The sequence below is a fragment of the Psittacula echo genome, assembly GCF_963264785.1.
Source record: "Psittacula echo genome assembly, chromosome: 1".
Classification (NCBI taxonomy): Eukaryota; Metazoa; Chordata; class Aves; order Psittaciformes; family Psittacidae; genus Psittacula; species Psittacula echo.
The window spans coordinates 66,394,350-66,415,557 of record NC_137735.1 but is presented as its reverse complement, the minus strand read 5'-3'; the positions used below and the strand labels follow the sequence as shown (position 1 = coordinate 66,415,557).

Here is a 21,208-nt window from a genome sequence, read left to right as displayed (position 1 = left end):
GCAGTAGCCTGATTTATTTTCAGGCAATCCTCTATGATCTCATCACTTAAAAATTAGCAGCCTTCTCTAAGCACCAAAAATGTTAAAACACAAATGTACTTGCACAGATGTTAAATACCAGTGCAGTGTATCTACAAGCGCTATGAAACAACATAGAAAAGATTTAACGTAGATTTAGAATGGCCACTGCACTTGTTTTCAAGTAGCACTAAGTATCAAAAAGCAAGACACAAACTGTAGTAATGAGTTCGCATTTTTATACTGCCTTTCAGGTATGGTCACACATCACTGTCGGCACAGCTAAAGGACTTACTAGTTGTACTCTCCCTTTTAATCTGTTTCTACTCTCATCATCGTAACTCACCGTTCATTCCCACAGTTCCACCACAGATTACTTGCTTCCAGCCAGTGCTAAGAATATACTGATTTTAAAAGGCCAAGGATCAAACTGTTTCACAGATGCAGCTCAGTGAACAGCCATGGAAGCATCTGAAGAAGGCCAACAATGGAGATGGTAATTTCTGGCAATAAAGTAGAAACAAAATATTGGAATGTGCAGCTTCAGACTGGATCTGCTATTGATAGAAGTATAACGTCTAACTACAGCCTTAACCTTTAAAGAGCTCTGTGCCTCTTAACATCTACTAAAAGATTGCATTAAATTCAATTTGTAAATACAGTTCCCCTTAATAACAGTAAAGCTTAACATCATCCAATTTAACACAGGTTCTTAAAACCCCTTGAACACCATCTGTGATTTCAAAATAGCAATCTAAGTAGTCAAGCTAGGTTTCAGCTTGTTCAACTACACTAACAGGAGTAACAATACTTCAAAGTTTCTTTGGATAAACTAAATCTTTGACAACTCTCCCATTTTCCTCTGTTTCAGCTCCTTTCTGCTCTGGAAGATGCTGTATCATTGTTTGATGAGCCTCCACTATTAGCCTCTCCTTGCTCACAGTTAACAAAAGTGTTAGTTTTCCTTGGTTGACTTTAGTCTGATTTACCATCAACTTTTATGGTGCTAGGAGAAAGAATGGGGTTGGATGAGTAGCGAACTTTTTAAAAGTAACCCTTGTAAATCAACAGCCTCTTTCTAAAATTTGGGGGTTTTTAAGAAGGTAAAATAACCCTAGTAATTAGATTATGAGACATTAGTAGAGGTGTTAAATATTCCCACTCATAGCAGATGAAGCATACACTTTCCTTGTAATGTTTCTTTGGGTTTTTTTGGTTGGTTGGTTTGGCTGTGGGTTTTTTTGGATGTTTTTTGTTTTGGGTTTGTTTTTTTACTTTAAAATACATTAGAGAAACTCCATGATATTAGTCTAACATTACCTTGTATTACACATTTGAGTTCTCAGTACTTTATAGAAGGTGCATTGGACCTTTACATTCATTCCCATGTTATTGTAGGATGTTGGAGTATTCCTAATTTTCCCTCTGTTTTGAACAGCTACCACATTTAGATGACCTATACTCAGTATGTCTATATTAATGTATATAATATATTAAGTACTTTGGAACGGTTTGGTTTTCTTCCTGTCATTGTCACCTTTGTTGCATTATTGGTTACTGGCACAGGCTCCCCAGGAAAGTGGTCATGGTACCAAGCCCATCAGACTTCAAGGAGCATCTGGACAATGCTCTTATTCATATGGTTTAGTTTTAGGTAGTCCTGCAAGAAGCAGGGACTTGGACATGATGGTCCTTAGGGGTCCCTTCCAACTTGAGATAGTCTATAATTCTATGATCTACTTCGCAGTTACAAAGAAGGCTAAATACATACAGTCATTAATCAGAAAAAAAACCCCTGTACAACACATTATCATAAGCAATGATGGGAAAACACTATTAGTAATGTCTTTAAACAAGATAACACAAGAGCACTCAAAGACTCCAAGCAAAAGTAATGCAATATTACAGACTACAATGTACTGTAGCACTGATTATCTTTATTTCAAAATTGTACAAAGTATAAACATAAAGATATAATTACATTGAAGTAAAACCTGCTCTTTAAGTACCTGAATACTTAAGCAATGATACTGCCCACCAAAAAATGCCTTTATTATTTCTCATCAAGAAATCTTATCTTATGGAGCGATACATCATGAAATCAATCGTTGTGCATCGAGGAAATTTACCAATAGAGCTCTCTTCCACTGGGGTGTACACTTTGATTTGTCTCATGTGAGTGTCTCTTCCATTTTGGTGATTAGCTAGAACAGCAATCTGTATCATAAACGTGCGAATAGGCTTCTTATGAGTATCTGTTAAAGGAACATGAATCCAGCCGCTTGGTTCCACTAATTCAAGTTGCTGCCAAAGAACAAGACAGAAAAGCAAAACATTCAGAAATATTTAATGTACTTAATATACGAACACATATTAAACCAATTTGACAGTCTTACAAATCAGATTTTAGTTACTTTTTCAAATGAATTTGAAATCCTACAAATTACTCATAGCTAATTTACTGATGGTGTAATTGGACACAAATAATTCAGCTAACTACAGTTGTGTTTGCTTTTACCTTTCTCAATCTACTCTTCATTTTGTGCCTTAATCTTAAAATAAAAATCAATATAAAAAATACAGAATTGCGTATAAATTCAAGAAAGTCAAAGCAGTACTATTTGGATTTGGTTCCATTTTGTATCTTGGTACTTTGAAGTACCCTGATCAAAGATGACAGAAAATATGCATCTTAAATTATTTTATCTAGGCACTCTGAACTACAATATTCTAGAATGACTTACATTGGAAACTGAATCCACACAAAGTCTGGGTTTTCAGAAATTCGTAAGATTATTAGGGGACATGGGGGAGACGAAAAGGAAGGTGGCAGAGGAGAAAATACAGGATACCTCATGGGCTCTGCCTCATCTATCTGTCCAGACAGATGCCTGACCAACTAATAATTGCTACACAGCCATTTAATCACATTCTATGGTCTATTTTGACTTGGCTTTTACACAAAGAGTGTAATATGATTATTTTTTTCTTTTAATTTTAATCCCACAGAAACCAATGTCAAAGCAAGCAAAGAATTGCATTTTGTTAACTCTAAACCACATCACTGACACATCAGCATGCTGAAATCAAGCTAGATGCTATGCAGAAGTATGGTAACAGCTTTTGTTTAGAGCTAGTTGCCCAACTTCAAAGCACAGCTTAAAACACAGATGGAAGAGCACACAAGCAGGCAGAAGTCTTCGGGCGGAGGGGGGAAACCAACAAAAAAAAAAAAAAACCAAACCCCAAACCAACCAACCAAACAACAGTTGTCCACAAGCAAGTGGATTTCACACTGCTAAGTAAACCATAGAATCATAGAATAGTTAGGGTTGGAAAGGACCTTAAGATCATCGAGTTCCAACCCCCCTGCCATGGGCAGGGACACCTCACACTAAACCATGCCACCCAAGGCCTCATCCAACCTGGCCTTGAACACCGCCAAGGATGGAGCACTCACAACCTCCCTGAGCAACCCATTCCAGTGCCTCACCACTCCCTCAGTAAAGAATTTCTTCCTTATATCCAATCTAAACTTCCCCTGTTCAAGTTTTAACCCGTTACCCCTTGTCCTGTCACTACAGTCCCTGATGAATAGCCCCTACCCAGCATCCTTGTAGGCTCCCTTCAGATACTGGAAGCCTGCTATGAGGTCTCCACGCAGCCTTCTCTTCTCCAGGCTGCACAGCCCCAACTTTCTCAGCCTCTCTTCATACGGGAGGTGCTCCACTCCCCTGATCATCCACGTGGCCCTCCTCTGGACTTGTTCCAACAGTTCCATGTCCTTTTGATGTTGAGGACACCAGAACTGCACACAATACTCCAAGTGAGGTCTCACGAGAGCAGAGGAGAGGGGCAGGATCACCTCCTTCGACCTGCTGGTCACGCTCCTCTTGATGCAACCCAGGATACATTTGGCTTTCTGGGCTGCGAGCGCACACTGAAGCTGGCTCATGTTCATTTTCTCATTGACCAACACCCCCAAGTCCTCCTCCGCAGGGCTGCTCTGAATCTCTTCTTTGCCCAACCTGTAGCTGTGCCTGAGATTGCTCCCACCCACGTGTAGGACCTTGCACTTGGCATGGTTAAACTTCATAAGGTTGGCATCAGCCCACCTCACAAGCGTGTCAAGGTCCCTCTGGATGGCATCCCTTCCCTCCAGCGTATCAACCGAACCACACAGCTTGGTGTCATCGGCAAACTTGCTGAGGGCGCACTCAATCCCACTGTCCATGTCACCGACAAAGATGTTGAACAAGACTGGTCCCAACACCGATCCCTGAGGGACACCACTCGTTACTAGTCTCCAGCCGGACATTGAGCCATTGACCACAACTCTTTGCACGCCGCCATCCAGCCAGTTCTTTATCCACCGAGTGGTCCACCCATCAAATTGATGTCTCTCCAATTTAGACACAAGGATGTCGTGTGGGACAGTGCCGAACGCTTTGCACAAGTCCAGGCAGATGACGTCAACTGCTCTGCCCCTGTCCATCAGTTTCGTAGCCCCAGCATAGAAGGCCACCACAGTGGTCAGGCAGGATTTCCCCTTAGTGAAGCCATGCTGACTGTCACCAACCACCTCCTTGTTTTTCATAAATAAGACTGCTGTTCTTAGCAGCCTAGTTCCTCTAAGATCTATGCTTCTGAGCAGCTCAAAATTCCCATCTTTCTCCAGAAAATACTGCATGACAAATATTCTGTCAAATGTTTTGCGTTTGCTGGAGCTTTCAAAAGACCCACCTGAGATCTGCTGCTTCAGAGGCAGCAAACACCCTGAGTGAATGGCCCAAGAAACAAGTAAAACTTTCAAGAGAAAAAAAACAACCTTCCTCTCACACCTTCACCTTAAGAGAGAGAGAAACAAAAAACCTAAAACTCTCCACTGCTACCAGCTCTCCATTTCCAAAGCATGAAATTCACTACATGTTAGCAGCAAATCTTTTCATTCCAGGAGCTAGACACTCCCACAAACACACAATCACTTATTTGTTGTAACCCTGTCTCTTTCAAAAAACCTACAAAATCCTTTTTTGCATAGGAAACTTCAGGTAACAGTTGGGTTTACAAGGCGACAGAAACCATGTACTGGTGAAGCAGCTTTACAAAGTGGAAATTTATCCCAGTGAGGTGGCAGTCACCATTTTGAGCAAGTATGTTTGTTTGTGTCGTGGTTTAATCCCAGCCAGCAACCCAGAACTACGCAGCCACTCACTCACTCCCCCTTAAACCACGACAGTTTGCCATCGTCACAGTGAACAGAAAGGATGAGGATCCCAGTAATGTTTTATTCAACTAACACTAAGGTAAGGTGGCTATAATTTAGGAAAGAATTAAAAGGTTATTGCTAATTAAACTTGTATTTCAATGTTATTCCCACAGTTTACAAACTCCAAGTTTCACTGCTCTGATACTGGGTTTTTATGCTTGGATTAGTACTAAATGGATTAGTTAATATACTAAAATAAAGCACTGCTTTCTTAAGAGTTGACATCACTGGTTTCAGCCATATCCAGTATAGTTCAGGTTTGCATGCTTCCTTGGAAAAATTGTGGAGTGAAATAATGACTCCAACTCCGGAACCATGAGAGCTACCAAAGAATCAGCAAAATTGGACTATTTGTACAAAAGGAAGTTGGATGCTTATTAACTTCACAGAGAAAATAATACCTTTTATTTTAAGGGAATTATTAGGGTCATAAAGGTAAGCACTGGGAATTTAAAAGTTACAAAGGCTATTTTACTAGTAATAATATACTTGTAACTTTTTACATAAAATTTTGACTAAATATCTATCAGTGCTTTGCTCTTCATCCCTGATCAGTGGGAGGTGGTCATATGCTTTATTTACAGCATGCAATTTTTCAGCCCTGCTAAAAAGGCAGCCAATTTCTACATGTGCCTTTCTACAGAGATGGGACGAGTAATTTCTACATCTTTAAAACAGGTGACTGAGGCATTAGGTTAATTAGATTAAAATATTCCCTAGTTCCAAATGTCAAATTTGATACACTCTGAACCTGATTTTTACTATCCTTAATAACATGTAATATTTTACTGAGGTTTAGCTCCCAGAATTCACTTGCAGTTGCAAGTGTCTGCATTTTCTGCAAATTGACAAGTTCTCAAACCAGCCACTAGAACACCCAGTATGGAATAGTTATTTCAGTGCATCGTGACAGTGACTAAGCACAGACTGCACACAATTCATCAAGAAGCATTCAATTCTCCTAACCATAAAGCCCTTTTTTTATTCCTGAAATCTCTGCTTCACTTAGAGTATGCTAACTAACTTCCGTAACAGCTGAATACGAATCCTATACTGTAGAAATCCTGGACTTATCCTCAGAATAGACTCCTTTCCCCATTCCAAGCAAATAGTTGCCTCTTGGACAAAGCATGTGACACTTGTGAAGTTGAGGCTATACTGCAATGTATTAAGCACAACGGGTTCAAGTTAAACTTAAATGTTTGAAAGGGAACTCTTGATTTTTGCCCAAAGTAACATTAATGTACGGTGATATTTTTTGAGTATTTTTTTCAATTGATGCCTATGTAGTTTAGCAAAATGATTAAAACTCACTCAACTACTGAAGTTTAAATGCAACAAAACCTAATTACTATTATCTGAATATCCACTAGAAAAGGAAGTAATATTTTGCCAGTAAGCTACACATTTTCTGTAACCAAAGGAATGGTACAAACCAGACACACACACTCCTAAATTCTTCTCCTCCACATGTCACACTCTTTCAGATAAGTGAGAAAGTTTCTTTTCCAGAGGGCCCAGGTCCTTCACCAGGGGGAAAGAATAAGACATGGGAATAGGCGGTGGTGGTACAAGACAAAACGCTGCCCCCTCTTAGCTCAGTGTCAGCACCCACATCCAGCCGTTACAATTCCTAGCAGAAGTGGGATGAAATACGCAGCTCTACTCTGCCTGAAGCATTCCCAGTGTGAACAGAATCTAAAGGAAGCTTACTGTGAAGTTTTAAGAAATTCCTATGAAGCCCATGCAAATGGCAATCTTTCAAAGCCTTGTAAACCGGTCTGGAAATTTGGGTGGATTTTTACAGGGAGGCAAAAGGCACATCCTCAACACAAAGACTGAACTATTGCCAAATTTCAAATCCTTGCTTCAGAGCTTGGGGGCACTGGAGCATCAAAGAAGGACACCAGAATATTCTCACACAAGCAAAATAGCATACTTGTCACTAGCCTTATTCTTGAAACAGAACTGCTTTGGCTGAAACTTTCAAAAAATTCAACCCAAGCAGACATCTGGCATGGAAAAATCTGTCTGAACTGAACTCGGGCAAAAGTTACAAAGTAACTAAGAGTTAAGCCTTAAAAATGGAAAGGGTCACACAACCTTAAATGCAGGTGGTCCTAGGAGCTCTACCTATAGTAATTACTGGTTTTCAGCTCCATTTCAGTTGACTTTGCTGTTGACCCTGCTCTTCAGAAGCACTAGCTACTGCATATACATATATGTATATAGATATACACACACATATATTTCACCCCAACTCGACAGCATAAGCCCACTATGAAAAAACATCAGATTAACTTTCCTCCTGTATTTTTTCCTCCTACATAGGTCATTAGGAATCAGTCACAATTAAATGGCTTCCAGGAAAGTTTTAAAAGCCAGCTGCGTTATTAATTACCTGAGTGAAATTAAAAATTACAAGTTTGTGTGTTTTACCAGAAAAGGTTAAAAAAAGGGGAGTAAGGGGGGAAAGAACAAAGGAAAGAGTCAATGCAAATTCAGTATTAGTAACTCAAGACAGTTCCTGCAGTCCCGTAGTAATCTTACATACAATATACTAAAAGCCTAGGGTTTGGTTGTTTGGTTTGTTGCTTTTTTTTTTTTAATTTGCTTCTAATACTATAAATTTTGTGGCAACTGGTGAACAACAGTATAAAAGTCAAAACAAAGGAATAGAAATTAAAATGGAAAAAAAATCACTCACTTGTCCTTTGCTGCTGTTACATACTCTCATCTATCTCTTCTCCTGCTTTCTTCTCTCCATTGCTTTCTTATTTTTCCTCTCCTCTGCGAGCTACAGCTTTACCTATGGACATACACTCCCACTCCAGTAATCCATGTTATTTTGAAAGCCAAAGCAGAAATAATGTTCTCAATGAAAAATCTCCTCCCCAGCCAATTTAATAGCCCTGTTTCTTCACTTTATCTTGTAGAGTCCAGGGGTTCTACAGAATTCTGCACACATTTGGCAAGGCTATTATTGCAACTATCGTATGTTCTACCATAGAAGATGCAAACCACACAAAGTAAAAACAATTGAACAAAAAAACCCCGAGGCCAAAGCAACCTGAGGCTATACTTCGGAAAAGACGATTGAACACAAGACCAGAAGCTTGTTCTACACTGGTATTGCTGACCTCCTTGTAAGGTAGAAAATTATTTGTCCAAAGAAGGCTTTTGCATTACACTAAATCCTACTTAAACTGAATATTGACTTTTTTTCCATAGTTTGTGATATTCTGTTTAAATTCTGTGCTGCCTTCAAAGTGGCATATAACTCAAAATACTAATGTACTAGGCTTATAAACCCAAGCCAAATTCTTTGCTACATTTACAACAGGCTAACATCTTTGAAACAATACATGATTTTTATTGCCCTATGAAGATAGCTTTTGTGAAGGTACAGAAAGGAAAAAAAAATGTACATAGTTTCACATTCAGGGTCATTACAAATATATCTGAGAATGTATGCTAGACAGAGCTCCCAGAATTCAGAGGCATAAGTTTTCCTGTGCATATGTAGGAAGAAAAAGCAGCCTGGATTCTTCTCCTGGAGAAAAAAGTCCTCTTCTGCACACATGTACCAACAGAAAGTTGAGAACTATGGCTGCCATAACAGCTTCAGCATGACACAACATGATTCTGAGATCCTGGTACCTCATCACATTTAATTATCTGTACTACTAGATCAAAATGGCAACACGTATTTCCAGTGGCTGCCTCTAAAACAGGCTGTGAAACTAAACAGCATTTATTTTACTCCTACTTCTGTCACAAAGCTGCTTCTTTTTACTTTAGTGACTTTGCCATCTCTGAAATTAAAAGGAGTGACTATACTCTTCTTTACAAATCTAACTTTGCTTTTCTCTACGCTCTTACCATACAGTTACATAAAAACCCTAAGATTTTCAAAGCAGGTGTTCCCAATAAATAATGCATTCTTCCAAGAAGAAGATTATAAAATTAAGTTCCAGAGGAAATAAATGTTATTTCCAGAAATGAAGTATTTATCAATACACAAACTTTCTCCAAGTTGAGTGATCAAATACGGGAAAGGCTTTTCCCTGTTTATGCATCTTTTTTTACAGCTATCCAAATATGCTTTCACAACAACTGGCAAGGAAAAAGAAGGCTGGCTAAACTTCCAAAATTCTCTTTTCATAACTGCCATGTCGTACCATACGGCTACTAGGATTCAGAATCAGTAGACCTCTGCATAATTCCAAGTGTTGGAACTGTCAACACATGAAGTAGCAGACCTTGGGCTTCAGCCATCACTTCACTTAGGAAGGAAGAGAACCAGTTAATAGCAGTGATGCACCAGTTCCAGCAGAAAAATGAAGCATGTCCAAAAGAAACTTTGCAAGTTCCAAGTGAGTCAAAGGAGGGACAGCACATTAGCAGCTTAAAAAGAAACACAGGAACATGCTCAAAGGACCCACTGTGAAAAGCACACTTTGCTCTAACGAAGCAAGGACCACCTAAGGAGGTGGCTCTGTGGTCATAATCAGTCACCTCCTTAAACAGTCAAGAAATCTAACTTCAGTCCATTAAGTAAGAGAAGTTTTCCATTCTTTCAAATAGCAGTTCCTGAAGAGTAGAGGAGCACAGCTCATCTCTCAGGAAGATTCAACTATGGATTTAGGCAGAGAGAAGAGTAGTTGCAGAATAAGCTATAATAGGCAGTGAAACCAGCAAGTACTAAAAATTCCTATCATATATAAGCTTTTTGTTTAAATGCACTGAAAGAAATAACTTTCGGGAAGACTGAGAAGGCTGAAAAATAGAAAGGTCAAGGAGATTCTTGCAAAAAGTTTTACGGAACCACCTTCTTCAGCCTGTTCTGCTCCAATTAAACCAATAAAAATTAGCCAATGCCCACGTGTTAGAAAAAGTTGCATCTGATTAAAGACAACTGAAGAAGTCAAGCTAGGAAGAGTAAAGCTTACTGTTATAGATTACCAAAATAAGTACTTGTCACAGAATATGTATCTGAGCCTAAGAAAAAAGTAGAACTCAAGTAGACCACAGAGACCCTGAAAACATATTACGGAAGTGCTCAATAAGCTCGACATACCAGGGAAACACTAAGAAAAATGACAAACTATATTTGGCAAAAAATTTTCATGAATGTACTAAATTTGACTTGATTTTTCACAGATTAGTTTTCATCACATTTGCCAAGTTCATCTCAGAGTCATTTGTACCCAATGTGCCAATTCAGTGTACGCGATTAAGCTGTGACTCTGTGTGTGTGTGTGTGTGTCCCCAGAACCACCAACAGTTTATCTTTATTTCACTCATTTCTGAACTGTTGGATGAAGTGGTAAGAAGTCACAGTATCACAGTATGTTAGAGTCTTGCAAAAATTAATATTCTTTAGAAAATACTCTCTAAAGTGTCACTTCTCCTTTATTAGGTTAAGCAAAAGAAAATCACCATCATCTTGAGGCTCTTTCACTGTCAACTGCTGGTAAAAGGCAGACATCTAAACTAGAGTTATTGTTGATTCCTCCCCTATTGGAGGCTAAGACAATGTTATCCCACTATGAGGATCTCACCCTTTAAAATACATTTGGCCAAGTTTTAAATAGGCTTGACAAGTTGTGAACGAGCAATGGACTGAGGTGCAAAATTATTTCAACCACAGAATATCACTTAAAAAAAAAAAAAACAACCAACAACAAAACAAACTATGCTTAGTAAATAGCATAAAACCATTAAAATGTAGGCTACTGTAATGCTTGGAACTAAAACCATAATGCTTCTACACAGGTATCACTGAAAACTTGCACGTAGTTTTTACATTAGACATTCAACTGGATGGATGGAGATCTGCAGACAGATCATTGATACGCTGCAAAAAAAGCTATTGACAAACCTGTCTGAAATCTGTTCAAAACATACATACCCCACCCCACCTTGACACCATTACCAACCTGAGCATCAGTACGAGTTTGTCACAGCTATCCAACTGGAACTGTAATACAGAATTGTCATTGGACATCCCCTTTAAATATCCCCTTAGGGACACTAAAATACATTTGAAGAACTGGAATTCCTCAGAACAGTGTCATGTTTAAGTCCTATACTCTTAGGGGTCCCCTACACAAAAAAACAATCGATCTATTCTGATTTCCTTATGTTATGATTTAACACATAAATTCCTATGATCACTTAAAACAATACAGGTTCAATCATAGCAGCAAAACTACACCATCTCCAAGAATCACAGTTACTGGAAGTACATAGGTACTCTACAAAAATGCATTGATAGGTTCCAAATGTGAGCAAGCAGCAAGCCATATCCTCCTTGCACGGTGGCCCAAGGATTAGCATCTATGATGCTCAAATACAGAGATTCTTACACTGCCTTTCCAAATTTCATGTTTGCACAGAAACAGAACACATGTTGGCCAATGTCAGAAGGTTATATCATATTGCCACCTTGTAGATCACAGAAACAGGCATGTTTCCAAAGTAAGCAGATGATGTCAACTGAGCTATGATATAACCTAAACTTCATTTAGCAGAAGTGATTCACCAGCCATCTCATGAAACTGTTTCATTGACTAGTGAGTTTTCATATTCTTTAGAGTGAGGAGTTCTGATTAGAATTTCCCCATATGTAAAAAAGTAACCATTTGATCTGATTCTGCTGATAAAACAATGCCATCTCTTCATAGATGTACTTCATTGATTCAGACAGGATTTCAATACAACTACAGGAATAAAATTAAGAATACAGCATTGAAATTTAATCCACGAAATGTTAAACAGGGAAAGTCAGATTTTGCATTATTACTGCCCTCATTGAAATCTTCTGAAATCAAATGAGGAAAACACGGGAGGACAATAAGAAAATCTAGACATGAGAGGAGTCTCTGATAAATATGCACGTAAGACTACTGTCAAAAAAATGGGGTACAATTGCACATGCTATGAAACATCAGGAGTCTCAAAGGAAAAAATGTTGTTTCAAAAGTATCAAGTCAAAGAAACATAAGTATGATGCCTGCAAAAGGGTCAAGGCTGTGCTGAACTGCCCATATACAAAACCCCTTACAGATGAAGTCACTTCAGTGGAATGCCCACAGGTTAAGACACAGATGGTCTTGATGCAGATGGAGGGGCCTCTGTCCGTGGTACTTAAGAAACTAGCACCCTGCCCATCACACTAACACATCTGCTCACAGGGTTTACCAGTAACACTTGTACAATCAGGTATATGTGGCCTGAGACACAAATAAACAGCCTACTAAATGGTCAGCTACTGTGGATTTGTCAGCCAAAACTGACTCAATTGTAATTTCAGAAAATATTGACTGCTTAACTCTGAGTGGCCAAAAGAGCAAACAAAATGAAAGAGACGACAATCTTTGAATACTTCATCCCTTAGAATTTGACTGAAAACAACTCTTCATTCAAAAAAATATATCTGCAAAAACCATCACGAATTTGTCACAGATTGCTTGCTTTGTCACAGATTGCTTGCTTTTCTCTCTCGAAAAAAAAGAACACTTTTTACATTGTTATGCTGTGAACACTTTAAGATGTTCTGTGAGGGACAATGCTCAGGCAGCAAAACATGAATTAAAAAAAAAAAAAACAAACCAAAAAAAACCCCAACAAAAGTCTCAAGATGCATATAACATTCAGAGAAGGCCAGAAATGTTAAGTAATCTTGGACAGTTTGCTCTGAGTCCCACATCTTTAAAATCCTATTATTTATTTGGGTGAGGTCACTTGAACTTTTATGTAAGAATTTACGCTTGAAATATCCATAAATTAAATCTCATTATATTAGTTAGGACTGTGAAGGTTTTGACTGGCAGGCACCCTATCTACTGGAACTTAAGAAAAATACAAAAGCCTTCTCTCTGTCCCTTTGAAAAACAGATTTATCAAAATCAACAGATTTGTTGATTTATCAAATCAACAACTACAGAGTGACAACACAGTCTAGCATAGAGTTTCACATGTGCACGTATGAAAATAAGGCCTAAAACTCCAAAGCAAACCTTCAATCCACAGCAGGAAGTCATCTAAGTTTAGTTTGGTCTCAGTTAAAACAGAGTCCATTTTAACAGGAACCTGTCACTCCAGAAGATATACTGTCTCCACTTGCAATTAGTCATGACAGCTGTGAAATTCTGGATCTCTGATTTAATGGAAAATGATTTTTATAATTCATTTAAGGATCAGTCAAGAGTGGAGGAAGGGAAGGCAAACATTTCCTAAGCTTATTAACATTCTCCTGCTGGGACCTATGCCTCATTAACCAGATGTCACAATAGACAGGAATGCCATACCTTTGCAGGTGCACTGCTATTAAACTTCCAGAAGACTCCCAGTATCGGGGGAAATCCTTCAGACCTACAGGGGCTTGGCTCCAATGTGAATCTCAGTTACTTCCCTTGAGCTTGGCAGATAGTATATGCTGAAGCTGAAAAAGCAATGAAAAAAAAAATCTTGAGCTTATGCTCTAGAGTGGTGGCCTGGCCACCACTGTCAAAAATAGGTAATGCAGCCCAAAACAAACTTTCTGCTTCAGTTTGCCTACTTCTGGTACGTAAGTTGTTTTAAAGTCTAAGTTGTAGACATACAGGAACAGACTGCATCTGGACAGTCCCGCCCTAAAAATGAATGGTAGAAAGGCTATGGTTTGCTGCAAGTCTTTAAACTTTCCAAAATTTCAGCATTCCGGAAGAGGGATGAAAGGGGGTTTTATTTATTGATTTTTTATTATTTTTTTAAAAACTAGGGTACTATCCAGCTAAAATTATCAGTAGCTGCAAATATTATAGATACAGATGGGAGAAGGGAAGCAGTACATTAAAAAAAAAACCTAGAAAATATATGGCCAACACTGCACATTTAGAAACAAGTGCAAATCTCAGGTAGGGAAATCAACTATTTTGTACCTTTAGGGAAGCATTCAAATCATAAAAGCTTACCTCACTGCAATGCTTTTTCACAGAGACAAGTAACTAAGTAGGAAGCCTCATATACACAAGGTAAGTATCCTATTAAGTAGGCATCTGGCAGATGACAACCAGCTGATACAAGTCATTTTTTATATGCTGTGTGATGATACAGAACAGAACCACAAGATTCTCTAACAATTATAGGTTTACAGGATCAACAGTTGTAAAACTTGAGCAAATGATGGAGCATAAATGTGGCAAATGTCATTCATAGAACTGGTTCTTTGAAAACCTTTCCAGTAAATTTTACTTGATCAGAAAACAGGGGAAACAAACAAACAAACAAGCCAACCAACCAAAAAAAAAAAAAAAAAAAAACAACCAACAAACCAGGGAACCTGCTTTACAAAAAAAGCAGTAAGCACAACAAAAGCCCCTATAATTTCCTGAGTTCATTCCAACAAATGGCACTACTTGCATTCCAACTTTCTAGACACAACAGAATACAAAACAACAACAGAGCTATCAAAACCCCATCTGCTTAAGTATGCAAAATGGGGTTTTTCATAACACAGGCAACTGGGCACAAAGTTCTTAAAAATTACGTAAGACAACATACATTACTAGCCCTTTTATTTAAATCCTTCCCTTAGTCACGAATTTGAGTTCCTTCCACCTTCCCTGCCCCCCAAAAGTGCTGAAAAGCTCCAAGATTTTCCAATTCCTGTACTAAAGCCTAAAAATCTTAGTTCCTCTTCAAAGTTTCATCCACTCAGAATAAGGACATCACCTCCTACAATTTCCAGGTGAGTCAGGCTGCTCTCAGGGAAGACAACAGCACTTCAGCCATGTACTGCAGAGAGGCAAGGGAAACCAGAAAGTAGGGTAGTAGAAAGTAGAAGACTAAACAGCTATACAGACAGAACAGAAAATGGATTGAAGAAGAGCTTTGCAACATGCTACAGCACTGAAGTCTGAAAATATATTAAAAAAACTTCCACAGTTCAGGTGAATTTACATGACAAATGGGACTGTTGACCAAAGAACATGACAAGGTGTTAATACCGGCAGCTGCCTTCTATGGAAGATAACAGAACACCACAGAATCCACCAAAAAAGGAGAGAGTAAGCAGAATTTCCTCTAAGCAAACAAACAAGTGCTTTCAAAGAAAATCCTACAACAGCTACTTGTTATACAAGATGACCTTAAGGCAAATAGAATTAAGACATCAGAAACCAGGAGATAGGAGCATACAGGAAGAGGTCCTATCACTTTTTCCAAGCCAGAATTGCTGGGTACAAGAAGAAACAATATAAATGGACTCTATGGATGCACTGCACAAATTTATTGTAAGTGAAAATTCAGTGACTGAAAACACTAATGAGAAATAACTAATTTTACAAAGGTGCAGAATTTTGCAAAACGGATGAAAACTGTACTTCCAATGTCCGCAGTTCCCATTTGCTCTAACATATATAATGGAAAAATACTATGTTTGTGTGAAAGCACAAAAAAAAAAATCGGCTCATAATTTATCTTCAAAATTGTTTAGCCATATCCAGGAAATATGTCTAGACATAGCTACAGTTAAATTATACCAAAAAAAGGTATTTGGAAAAAAATCAGATTGTGCAATGAATATTAAAGATTTAAGTGTCTGAAAACTACCCATACACAGCCAAGCCTGTATCAAATCATCTTGATAAAGTTGCAGCAATAGCCTAGAGATCACACTTCATGCTTTGCACTTTGCATCCTAGAAAATCATAGAATCATAGAATAGTTAGGGTTGGAAAGGACCTTAAGATCATTGAGTTCCAAACCCCCTGCCATGGGCAGGGACACCTCACACTAAACCATGTCACCCAAGGCCTCATCCAACCTGGCCTTGAACACCACCAAGGGTGGAGCATTCACAACCTCCCTGGGCAACCCATTCCAGTGCCTCACCACCCTCTCAGTAAAGAACTTCTTCCTTATATCCAATCTAAACTTCCCCTGTTCAAGTTTTAACCCGTTACCCCTTGTCCTGTCACTACAGTCCCTGATGAAGAGTCCCTCCCCAGCATCCTTGTAGGCCCCCTTCAGATACTGGAAGGCTGCTAGAGGTCTCCACGCAGCCTTCTCTTCTCCAGGATGAACCGCCCCAACTTTCTCAGCCTGTCTCCATACGGGAGGTGCTCCACTCCCCTGATCATCCTCATGGCCCCTCTCTGGACTTGTTCCAACAGTTCCATGTCCTTTTGATGTTGAGGACACCAGAACTGCACACAATACTCCAAGTGAGGTCTCACGAGAGCAGAGGAGAGGGGCAGGATCACCTCCTTCGACCTGCTGGTCATGCTCCTCTTGATGCAGCCCAGGACACAGTTGGCTTTCTGGGCTGCGAGCGCACACTGCCGGCTCATGTTCATTTTTTCATGGACCAACACTCCCAAGTCCTCCTCTGCAAGGCTGCTCTGAATCTCTTCTCTGCCCAACCTGTACCTGTGCCTGGGATTGCTCCCACCCACGTGTAGGACCTTGCACTTGGCATGGTTAAACTTCATCAGGTTGGCATCAGCCCACCTCACAAGCGTGTCGAGTTCCCTCTGGATGGCATCCCTTCCCTCCAGCGTATCAACCGAACCACACAGCTTGGTGTCATCGGCAAACTTGCTGAGGGCGCACTCAATCCCACTGTCCATGTCACCGACAAAGATGTTGAACAAGACCGCTCCCAACACCGATCCCTGAGGAACACCACTCGTTACTGGTCTCCAGCCGGACATTGAGCCATTGACCACAACTCTTTGCACGCCGCCATCCAGCCAGTTCTTTATCCACCGAGTGGTCCACCCATCAAATTGATGTCTCTCCAATTTAGACACAAGGATGTTGTGTGGGACAGTGCCGAACGCTTTGCACAAGTCCAGGTAGATGACATCAACTGCTCTGCCCCTGTCCATCAGTTTCGTAGCCCCAGCATAGAAGGCCACCAAAGTGGTCAGGCAGGATTTCCCCTTAGTGAAGCCATGCTGGCTCTCACCAACCACCTCCTTGTTTTTCATGTGCCTTAGCATGCCTTCCAGGAGAATCTCCTCCAAGATTTTGCCAGGCACAGAGGTGAGACTGACTGGTCTGTAATTCCCCGGGTCATCCATTTTCCCCTTCTTGAAAATGGGGGTTATATTGCCCTTTTTCCAGTCGTCAGGAACTTCACCTGACTGCCATGATTTTTCAAATATGATGGACAGTGGCTTAGCAACTTCATTTGCCAGCTCCTTCAGGCCCCATGGATGGATTTCGTCAGGTCCCATGGACTTGTGTGCGTTTCGGTTTTTAAGATGCTCTCGAACCAGATCCTCTCCTACAGTGGGCCCAAGGTCTTCATTCTCACAGTCCCTGCGTCTGCCTTCCAAGACTTGGGTGGTGCGGTCAGAGCATTTGCCAGTGAAGACTGAGGCAAAGAAGTCATTAAGAACCTCAGCCTTCTCCAAATCCTGGGTAGCCAGTTCTCCCGTATCTTCCGAAGGGGGCCTGTGTTGTCCCTAGTCTGTCTTTTACTCGCTACGTACCTATAGAATCCCTTCCTGCTATCCTTAACATCCCTAGCTAAGTTCAATTCTAACTGGGCCTTAGCCTTCCTCACCTGGTCCCTAGCTTCCCAGACAGCATCCCTGTATTCTTCCCGGGCTGCCTGTCCCTGCTTCCACCTTCTATAAGCCCCTTTTTTCCTTTGAATTTTCCTGAGCAGCTCCTTATCCATCCAAGGAGGTCTCCTGGCCCTCCTGCTGCACTTTCTTCTAGTTGGGATGCAACACTCCTGAGCTTGTAGCAGGTGATCCTTGAATAACAACCAAGAGTCTTGGGCCCCCCTGCCCTCTAGGGCTGTATCCCATGGATCCTTACACTAAGCAGGCTCCTGAAGAAGCCAAAGTCTGCTCTCTTGAAGTCCAGGGCAGTGAGCTTGCTGCATGCTCTTCTCACTGCCCCAAGGATCTCGAATTCGACCATCTCGTGGTCACTACAACCAAGGCTGCCCTGGAGCGTCACATTTCCAACCAGCCCTTCCCTGTTGGTGAGCACGAGGTCAAGCATGGCACCTCTCCTTGTCGGCTCCTCTATTACGTGCAGAAGGAAGTTGTCTTCCACACTTAATATATTATAAAGGGAATACCATGATATTTTTAAAAAAGTCAGGAGCAGTAGTAGCAGCCAGCTGTTAGCTCTCAACCACCCTTTATAGGTGGAAATAAGCACATCTAAACGAACAGAAAAACATTTCCCTTGCTGAAAATGGCTCTTCCTACACACTGAAGAGAACCAGATTTCTGACGTTCCAGCAGAAGATGCGCTCACAAGACTGCATGACTAACATTTTATCTGTTACCAAAAAAAGTAGTTCCTGAGTGACTTGAATTGGTAGAAAAATGTTGCAATAAATTACACCTAAATGCTACAAAATTAAAAAAAAAAATTCCTACTTATTCTTTACCAGCAAGAGAATAAATTGTTGCTTTGTAAGACAGACACTGGGGTTAAGTGAAAATTTTGCTCTTGGTTCCACAGGAATGACTTCTGAGGAAGCAGAGAATGAAAGAGGGTTGCCTCTCCCAAAAATCAAGGAATTTAAATACCCTAAACTTATGTAAATAATCTCCAAACTCTGCAGAAGTATAGTATACAAACAAGTAAAACATTTTTGCATCTGGGTAAGGACTCTGTGGATGCAGATACTTAGTAAAGGCAAAAACCTGATAAACTGTAACATTACTCAAGTTCATTATAGCATGCCAGATTTCAGTAAGCAAATGCAGAGTAACATTTCACAGGATCCAGAGCAGAAGCAATGCTCAACTCAAGGAATATTTACTCATTGGAAACAAATGCAAGAGACTGTTGTGAAAACTATTTGTGTAAACTTAAAATGCAATGCAATGTCTCATCTGAGAAAGATCCCAAAATTCATAAACATGACTCACTGGAGATATATTTTCATAAAAATGAACTTCAAAAAAGAAGAAACATATCTGTCAGAGGTTCAGCTGGGTAGTTTTATACGAGCCAGAATACACTTCCATAAATTTGCAAAGCTGGAATCAGGACTGTTGCCCAATGGAAGCATTTAATTTTACATCTACACACAATTTCTTTTTCTGTAACATGCTGGAAGGAGTGCAGAAGAGTTTTACCTTTTACTTGTGCTTTCTCACAAATCCATATGCAAGCATGTCCAGAAAAATGCAAGTGCAGTTTTCATTCATTTTTCAAACTTCTGCACCTTTGTAAAATTAGTTATTTCCCAGTAGTGTTTTCAGTCATTGAACTTCCACTTACAATAAATTTGTGCAGTGCATTCATATATTTATACATCATATACATTATACATCCATTTATATTGTTTCACATGGAGGTCAAACTCTAGACTCTGCTTCTCTCAATCTTGATGAATTCTATATTTTTACTTCCTTCTAGGAGTTACCACTCACTCAAGGAAGGTATAGTGCAAAAAGATATTCAGATGGAGCCATACATTGCTGGGCTAATGACTACCTGTACTGCAACAGTACATCTACTGTAAACAGCAGTCTGGAATAGTCTTAACTGTGCATTCAACAGATGTAAGAATATCAGCTCTTCAGCATAAACTGTATGGGAATAAAAATAACTACATCATGTACTCTCCTGAAGAATGAGGGGGCAGCAGTGAGGGAAGAATGCCAAAACCGAAAACTTGCTTACCAAGCACAACTGCTAAGTCTTAAAACTAGAGCTACTGTTGGGTATCATCTTACTGCTTAGAGACATGAAGTCAGTAACAACCTGATGGAATTGGATTACACACATATGTGACTTACTGTGTATCTTAAAGTCCTGTAGGTACGTATGCTCCTCTGCTTAATTTATTTCTTCTATGCGAGTAAATCTTTACTTCCTCATGACAGACAGTATAAACAATAAGAAGAAAGCCTAATAATTCCACAGTAGAAGTTCTTACCCCAGCAGTGCTGGATTTACCCAAAGATGATTAATGAAAACCTCTCCGTTAAACATGGTGACCATCATAATCACAACAGTGACCTGTTCAACCAGAGGGAAGCCTACTTGAAAAGTTTATTGAACTATTTCTCCTGATGTGGAACCGCAACTCCACACAACAATGAAAAACCAAAATATGATTTTATTTAGCCTTACTAAATATCCTCAGTAACATCATCTTGAAAAGAAGTAATAGATTAGGATTTTCTGCATTTGCTAGGAGAAATTATCGAAATTACAAAAAAAAAAAAAAATCCTTCATATACAGAGTTGAATTTGACTTGGAAGATACAAAAGAGAGAAAGATAAAAAATAAAACTAGCTTAATGAGTACTAGGGGCTAGACTCTCATGGATCATTCAAAGACTGAGAACAGCATTCATGAGAAACATCTCAATAAAAACATATATTTGTTAACATTCCTTTAACTTGAGCCAAAACACTCCAGAACTCATTCTGAAACAAAATAGGACTATGAGATAAACCTAGTTTAGAAATTCAATGAAGAAGGCTAGAAAGCACAGGCTCTCAAGCCAAACATATGTTACATTACTCTCATTCCACCCTCATGTGTGTTCCTGCAAAAAATGGAAAAATCCTGGGAAAGGCATTTCCTATTCAAATGCATGATCTTGCTTATCTTATGACTGAAAAAGAAAGAACAGACCTCAGAAATAAATTATACGTCAGATCTACAGACACATTTCCATGCTCTACTTGAGATAAGGAACAGGCTAAAACCACATTTGATTCCTACCCCCCCAAAAAATGCTAACTTAGCAAAGAATACAATGTACACACTGTCTAGCAGCATTCCCAAAGCTCCTAGCAGACACCTGATTCCCAAACAAAACATTTCAAGGGAGCCAAGACCTAAGTCTAGAAAGGACTCTCATGACGATAGCTCTGAATTTACTGAATCTCTTGCTCAAGAAGTCTGTATTTGTTCTAGGTATTTATCATTTGCCA

The 21,208-nt window shown here is 39.6% G+C and overlaps 1 protein-coding gene across 6 annotated transcripts in view; it reads right to left on the bottom strand.

Moving 5' to 3' along the window:
* Positions 1-380: 380 nt before the first annotated feature.
* The window catches only part of ANAPC10 (anaphase promoting complex subunit 10), a 42,662-nt gene continuing 21,834 nt past the window's right edge, over positions 381-21,208 (bottom strand). For 3 of the 6 annotated variants that reach the window (XM_080634678.1, XM_080634677.1, XM_080634679.1), the window contains exons 5-6: positions 2,148-2,322; positions 381-521 (exon numbers count right to left, since the gene is read on the bottom strand). In XM_080634678.1, the coding sequence (XP_080490804.1) occupies positions 454-521; positions 2,148-2,322 (243 nt within the window). In that variant the 3' untranslated portion in view covers positions 381-453. Of the gene's footprint in view, positions 522-2,147; positions 2,323-13,602; positions 13,737-13,825; positions 14,350-21,208 lie in introns of those variants that run through there. The other 3 variants (XR_013958525.1, XR_013958526.1, XM_080634680.1) reach the window with 3 other exon arrangements.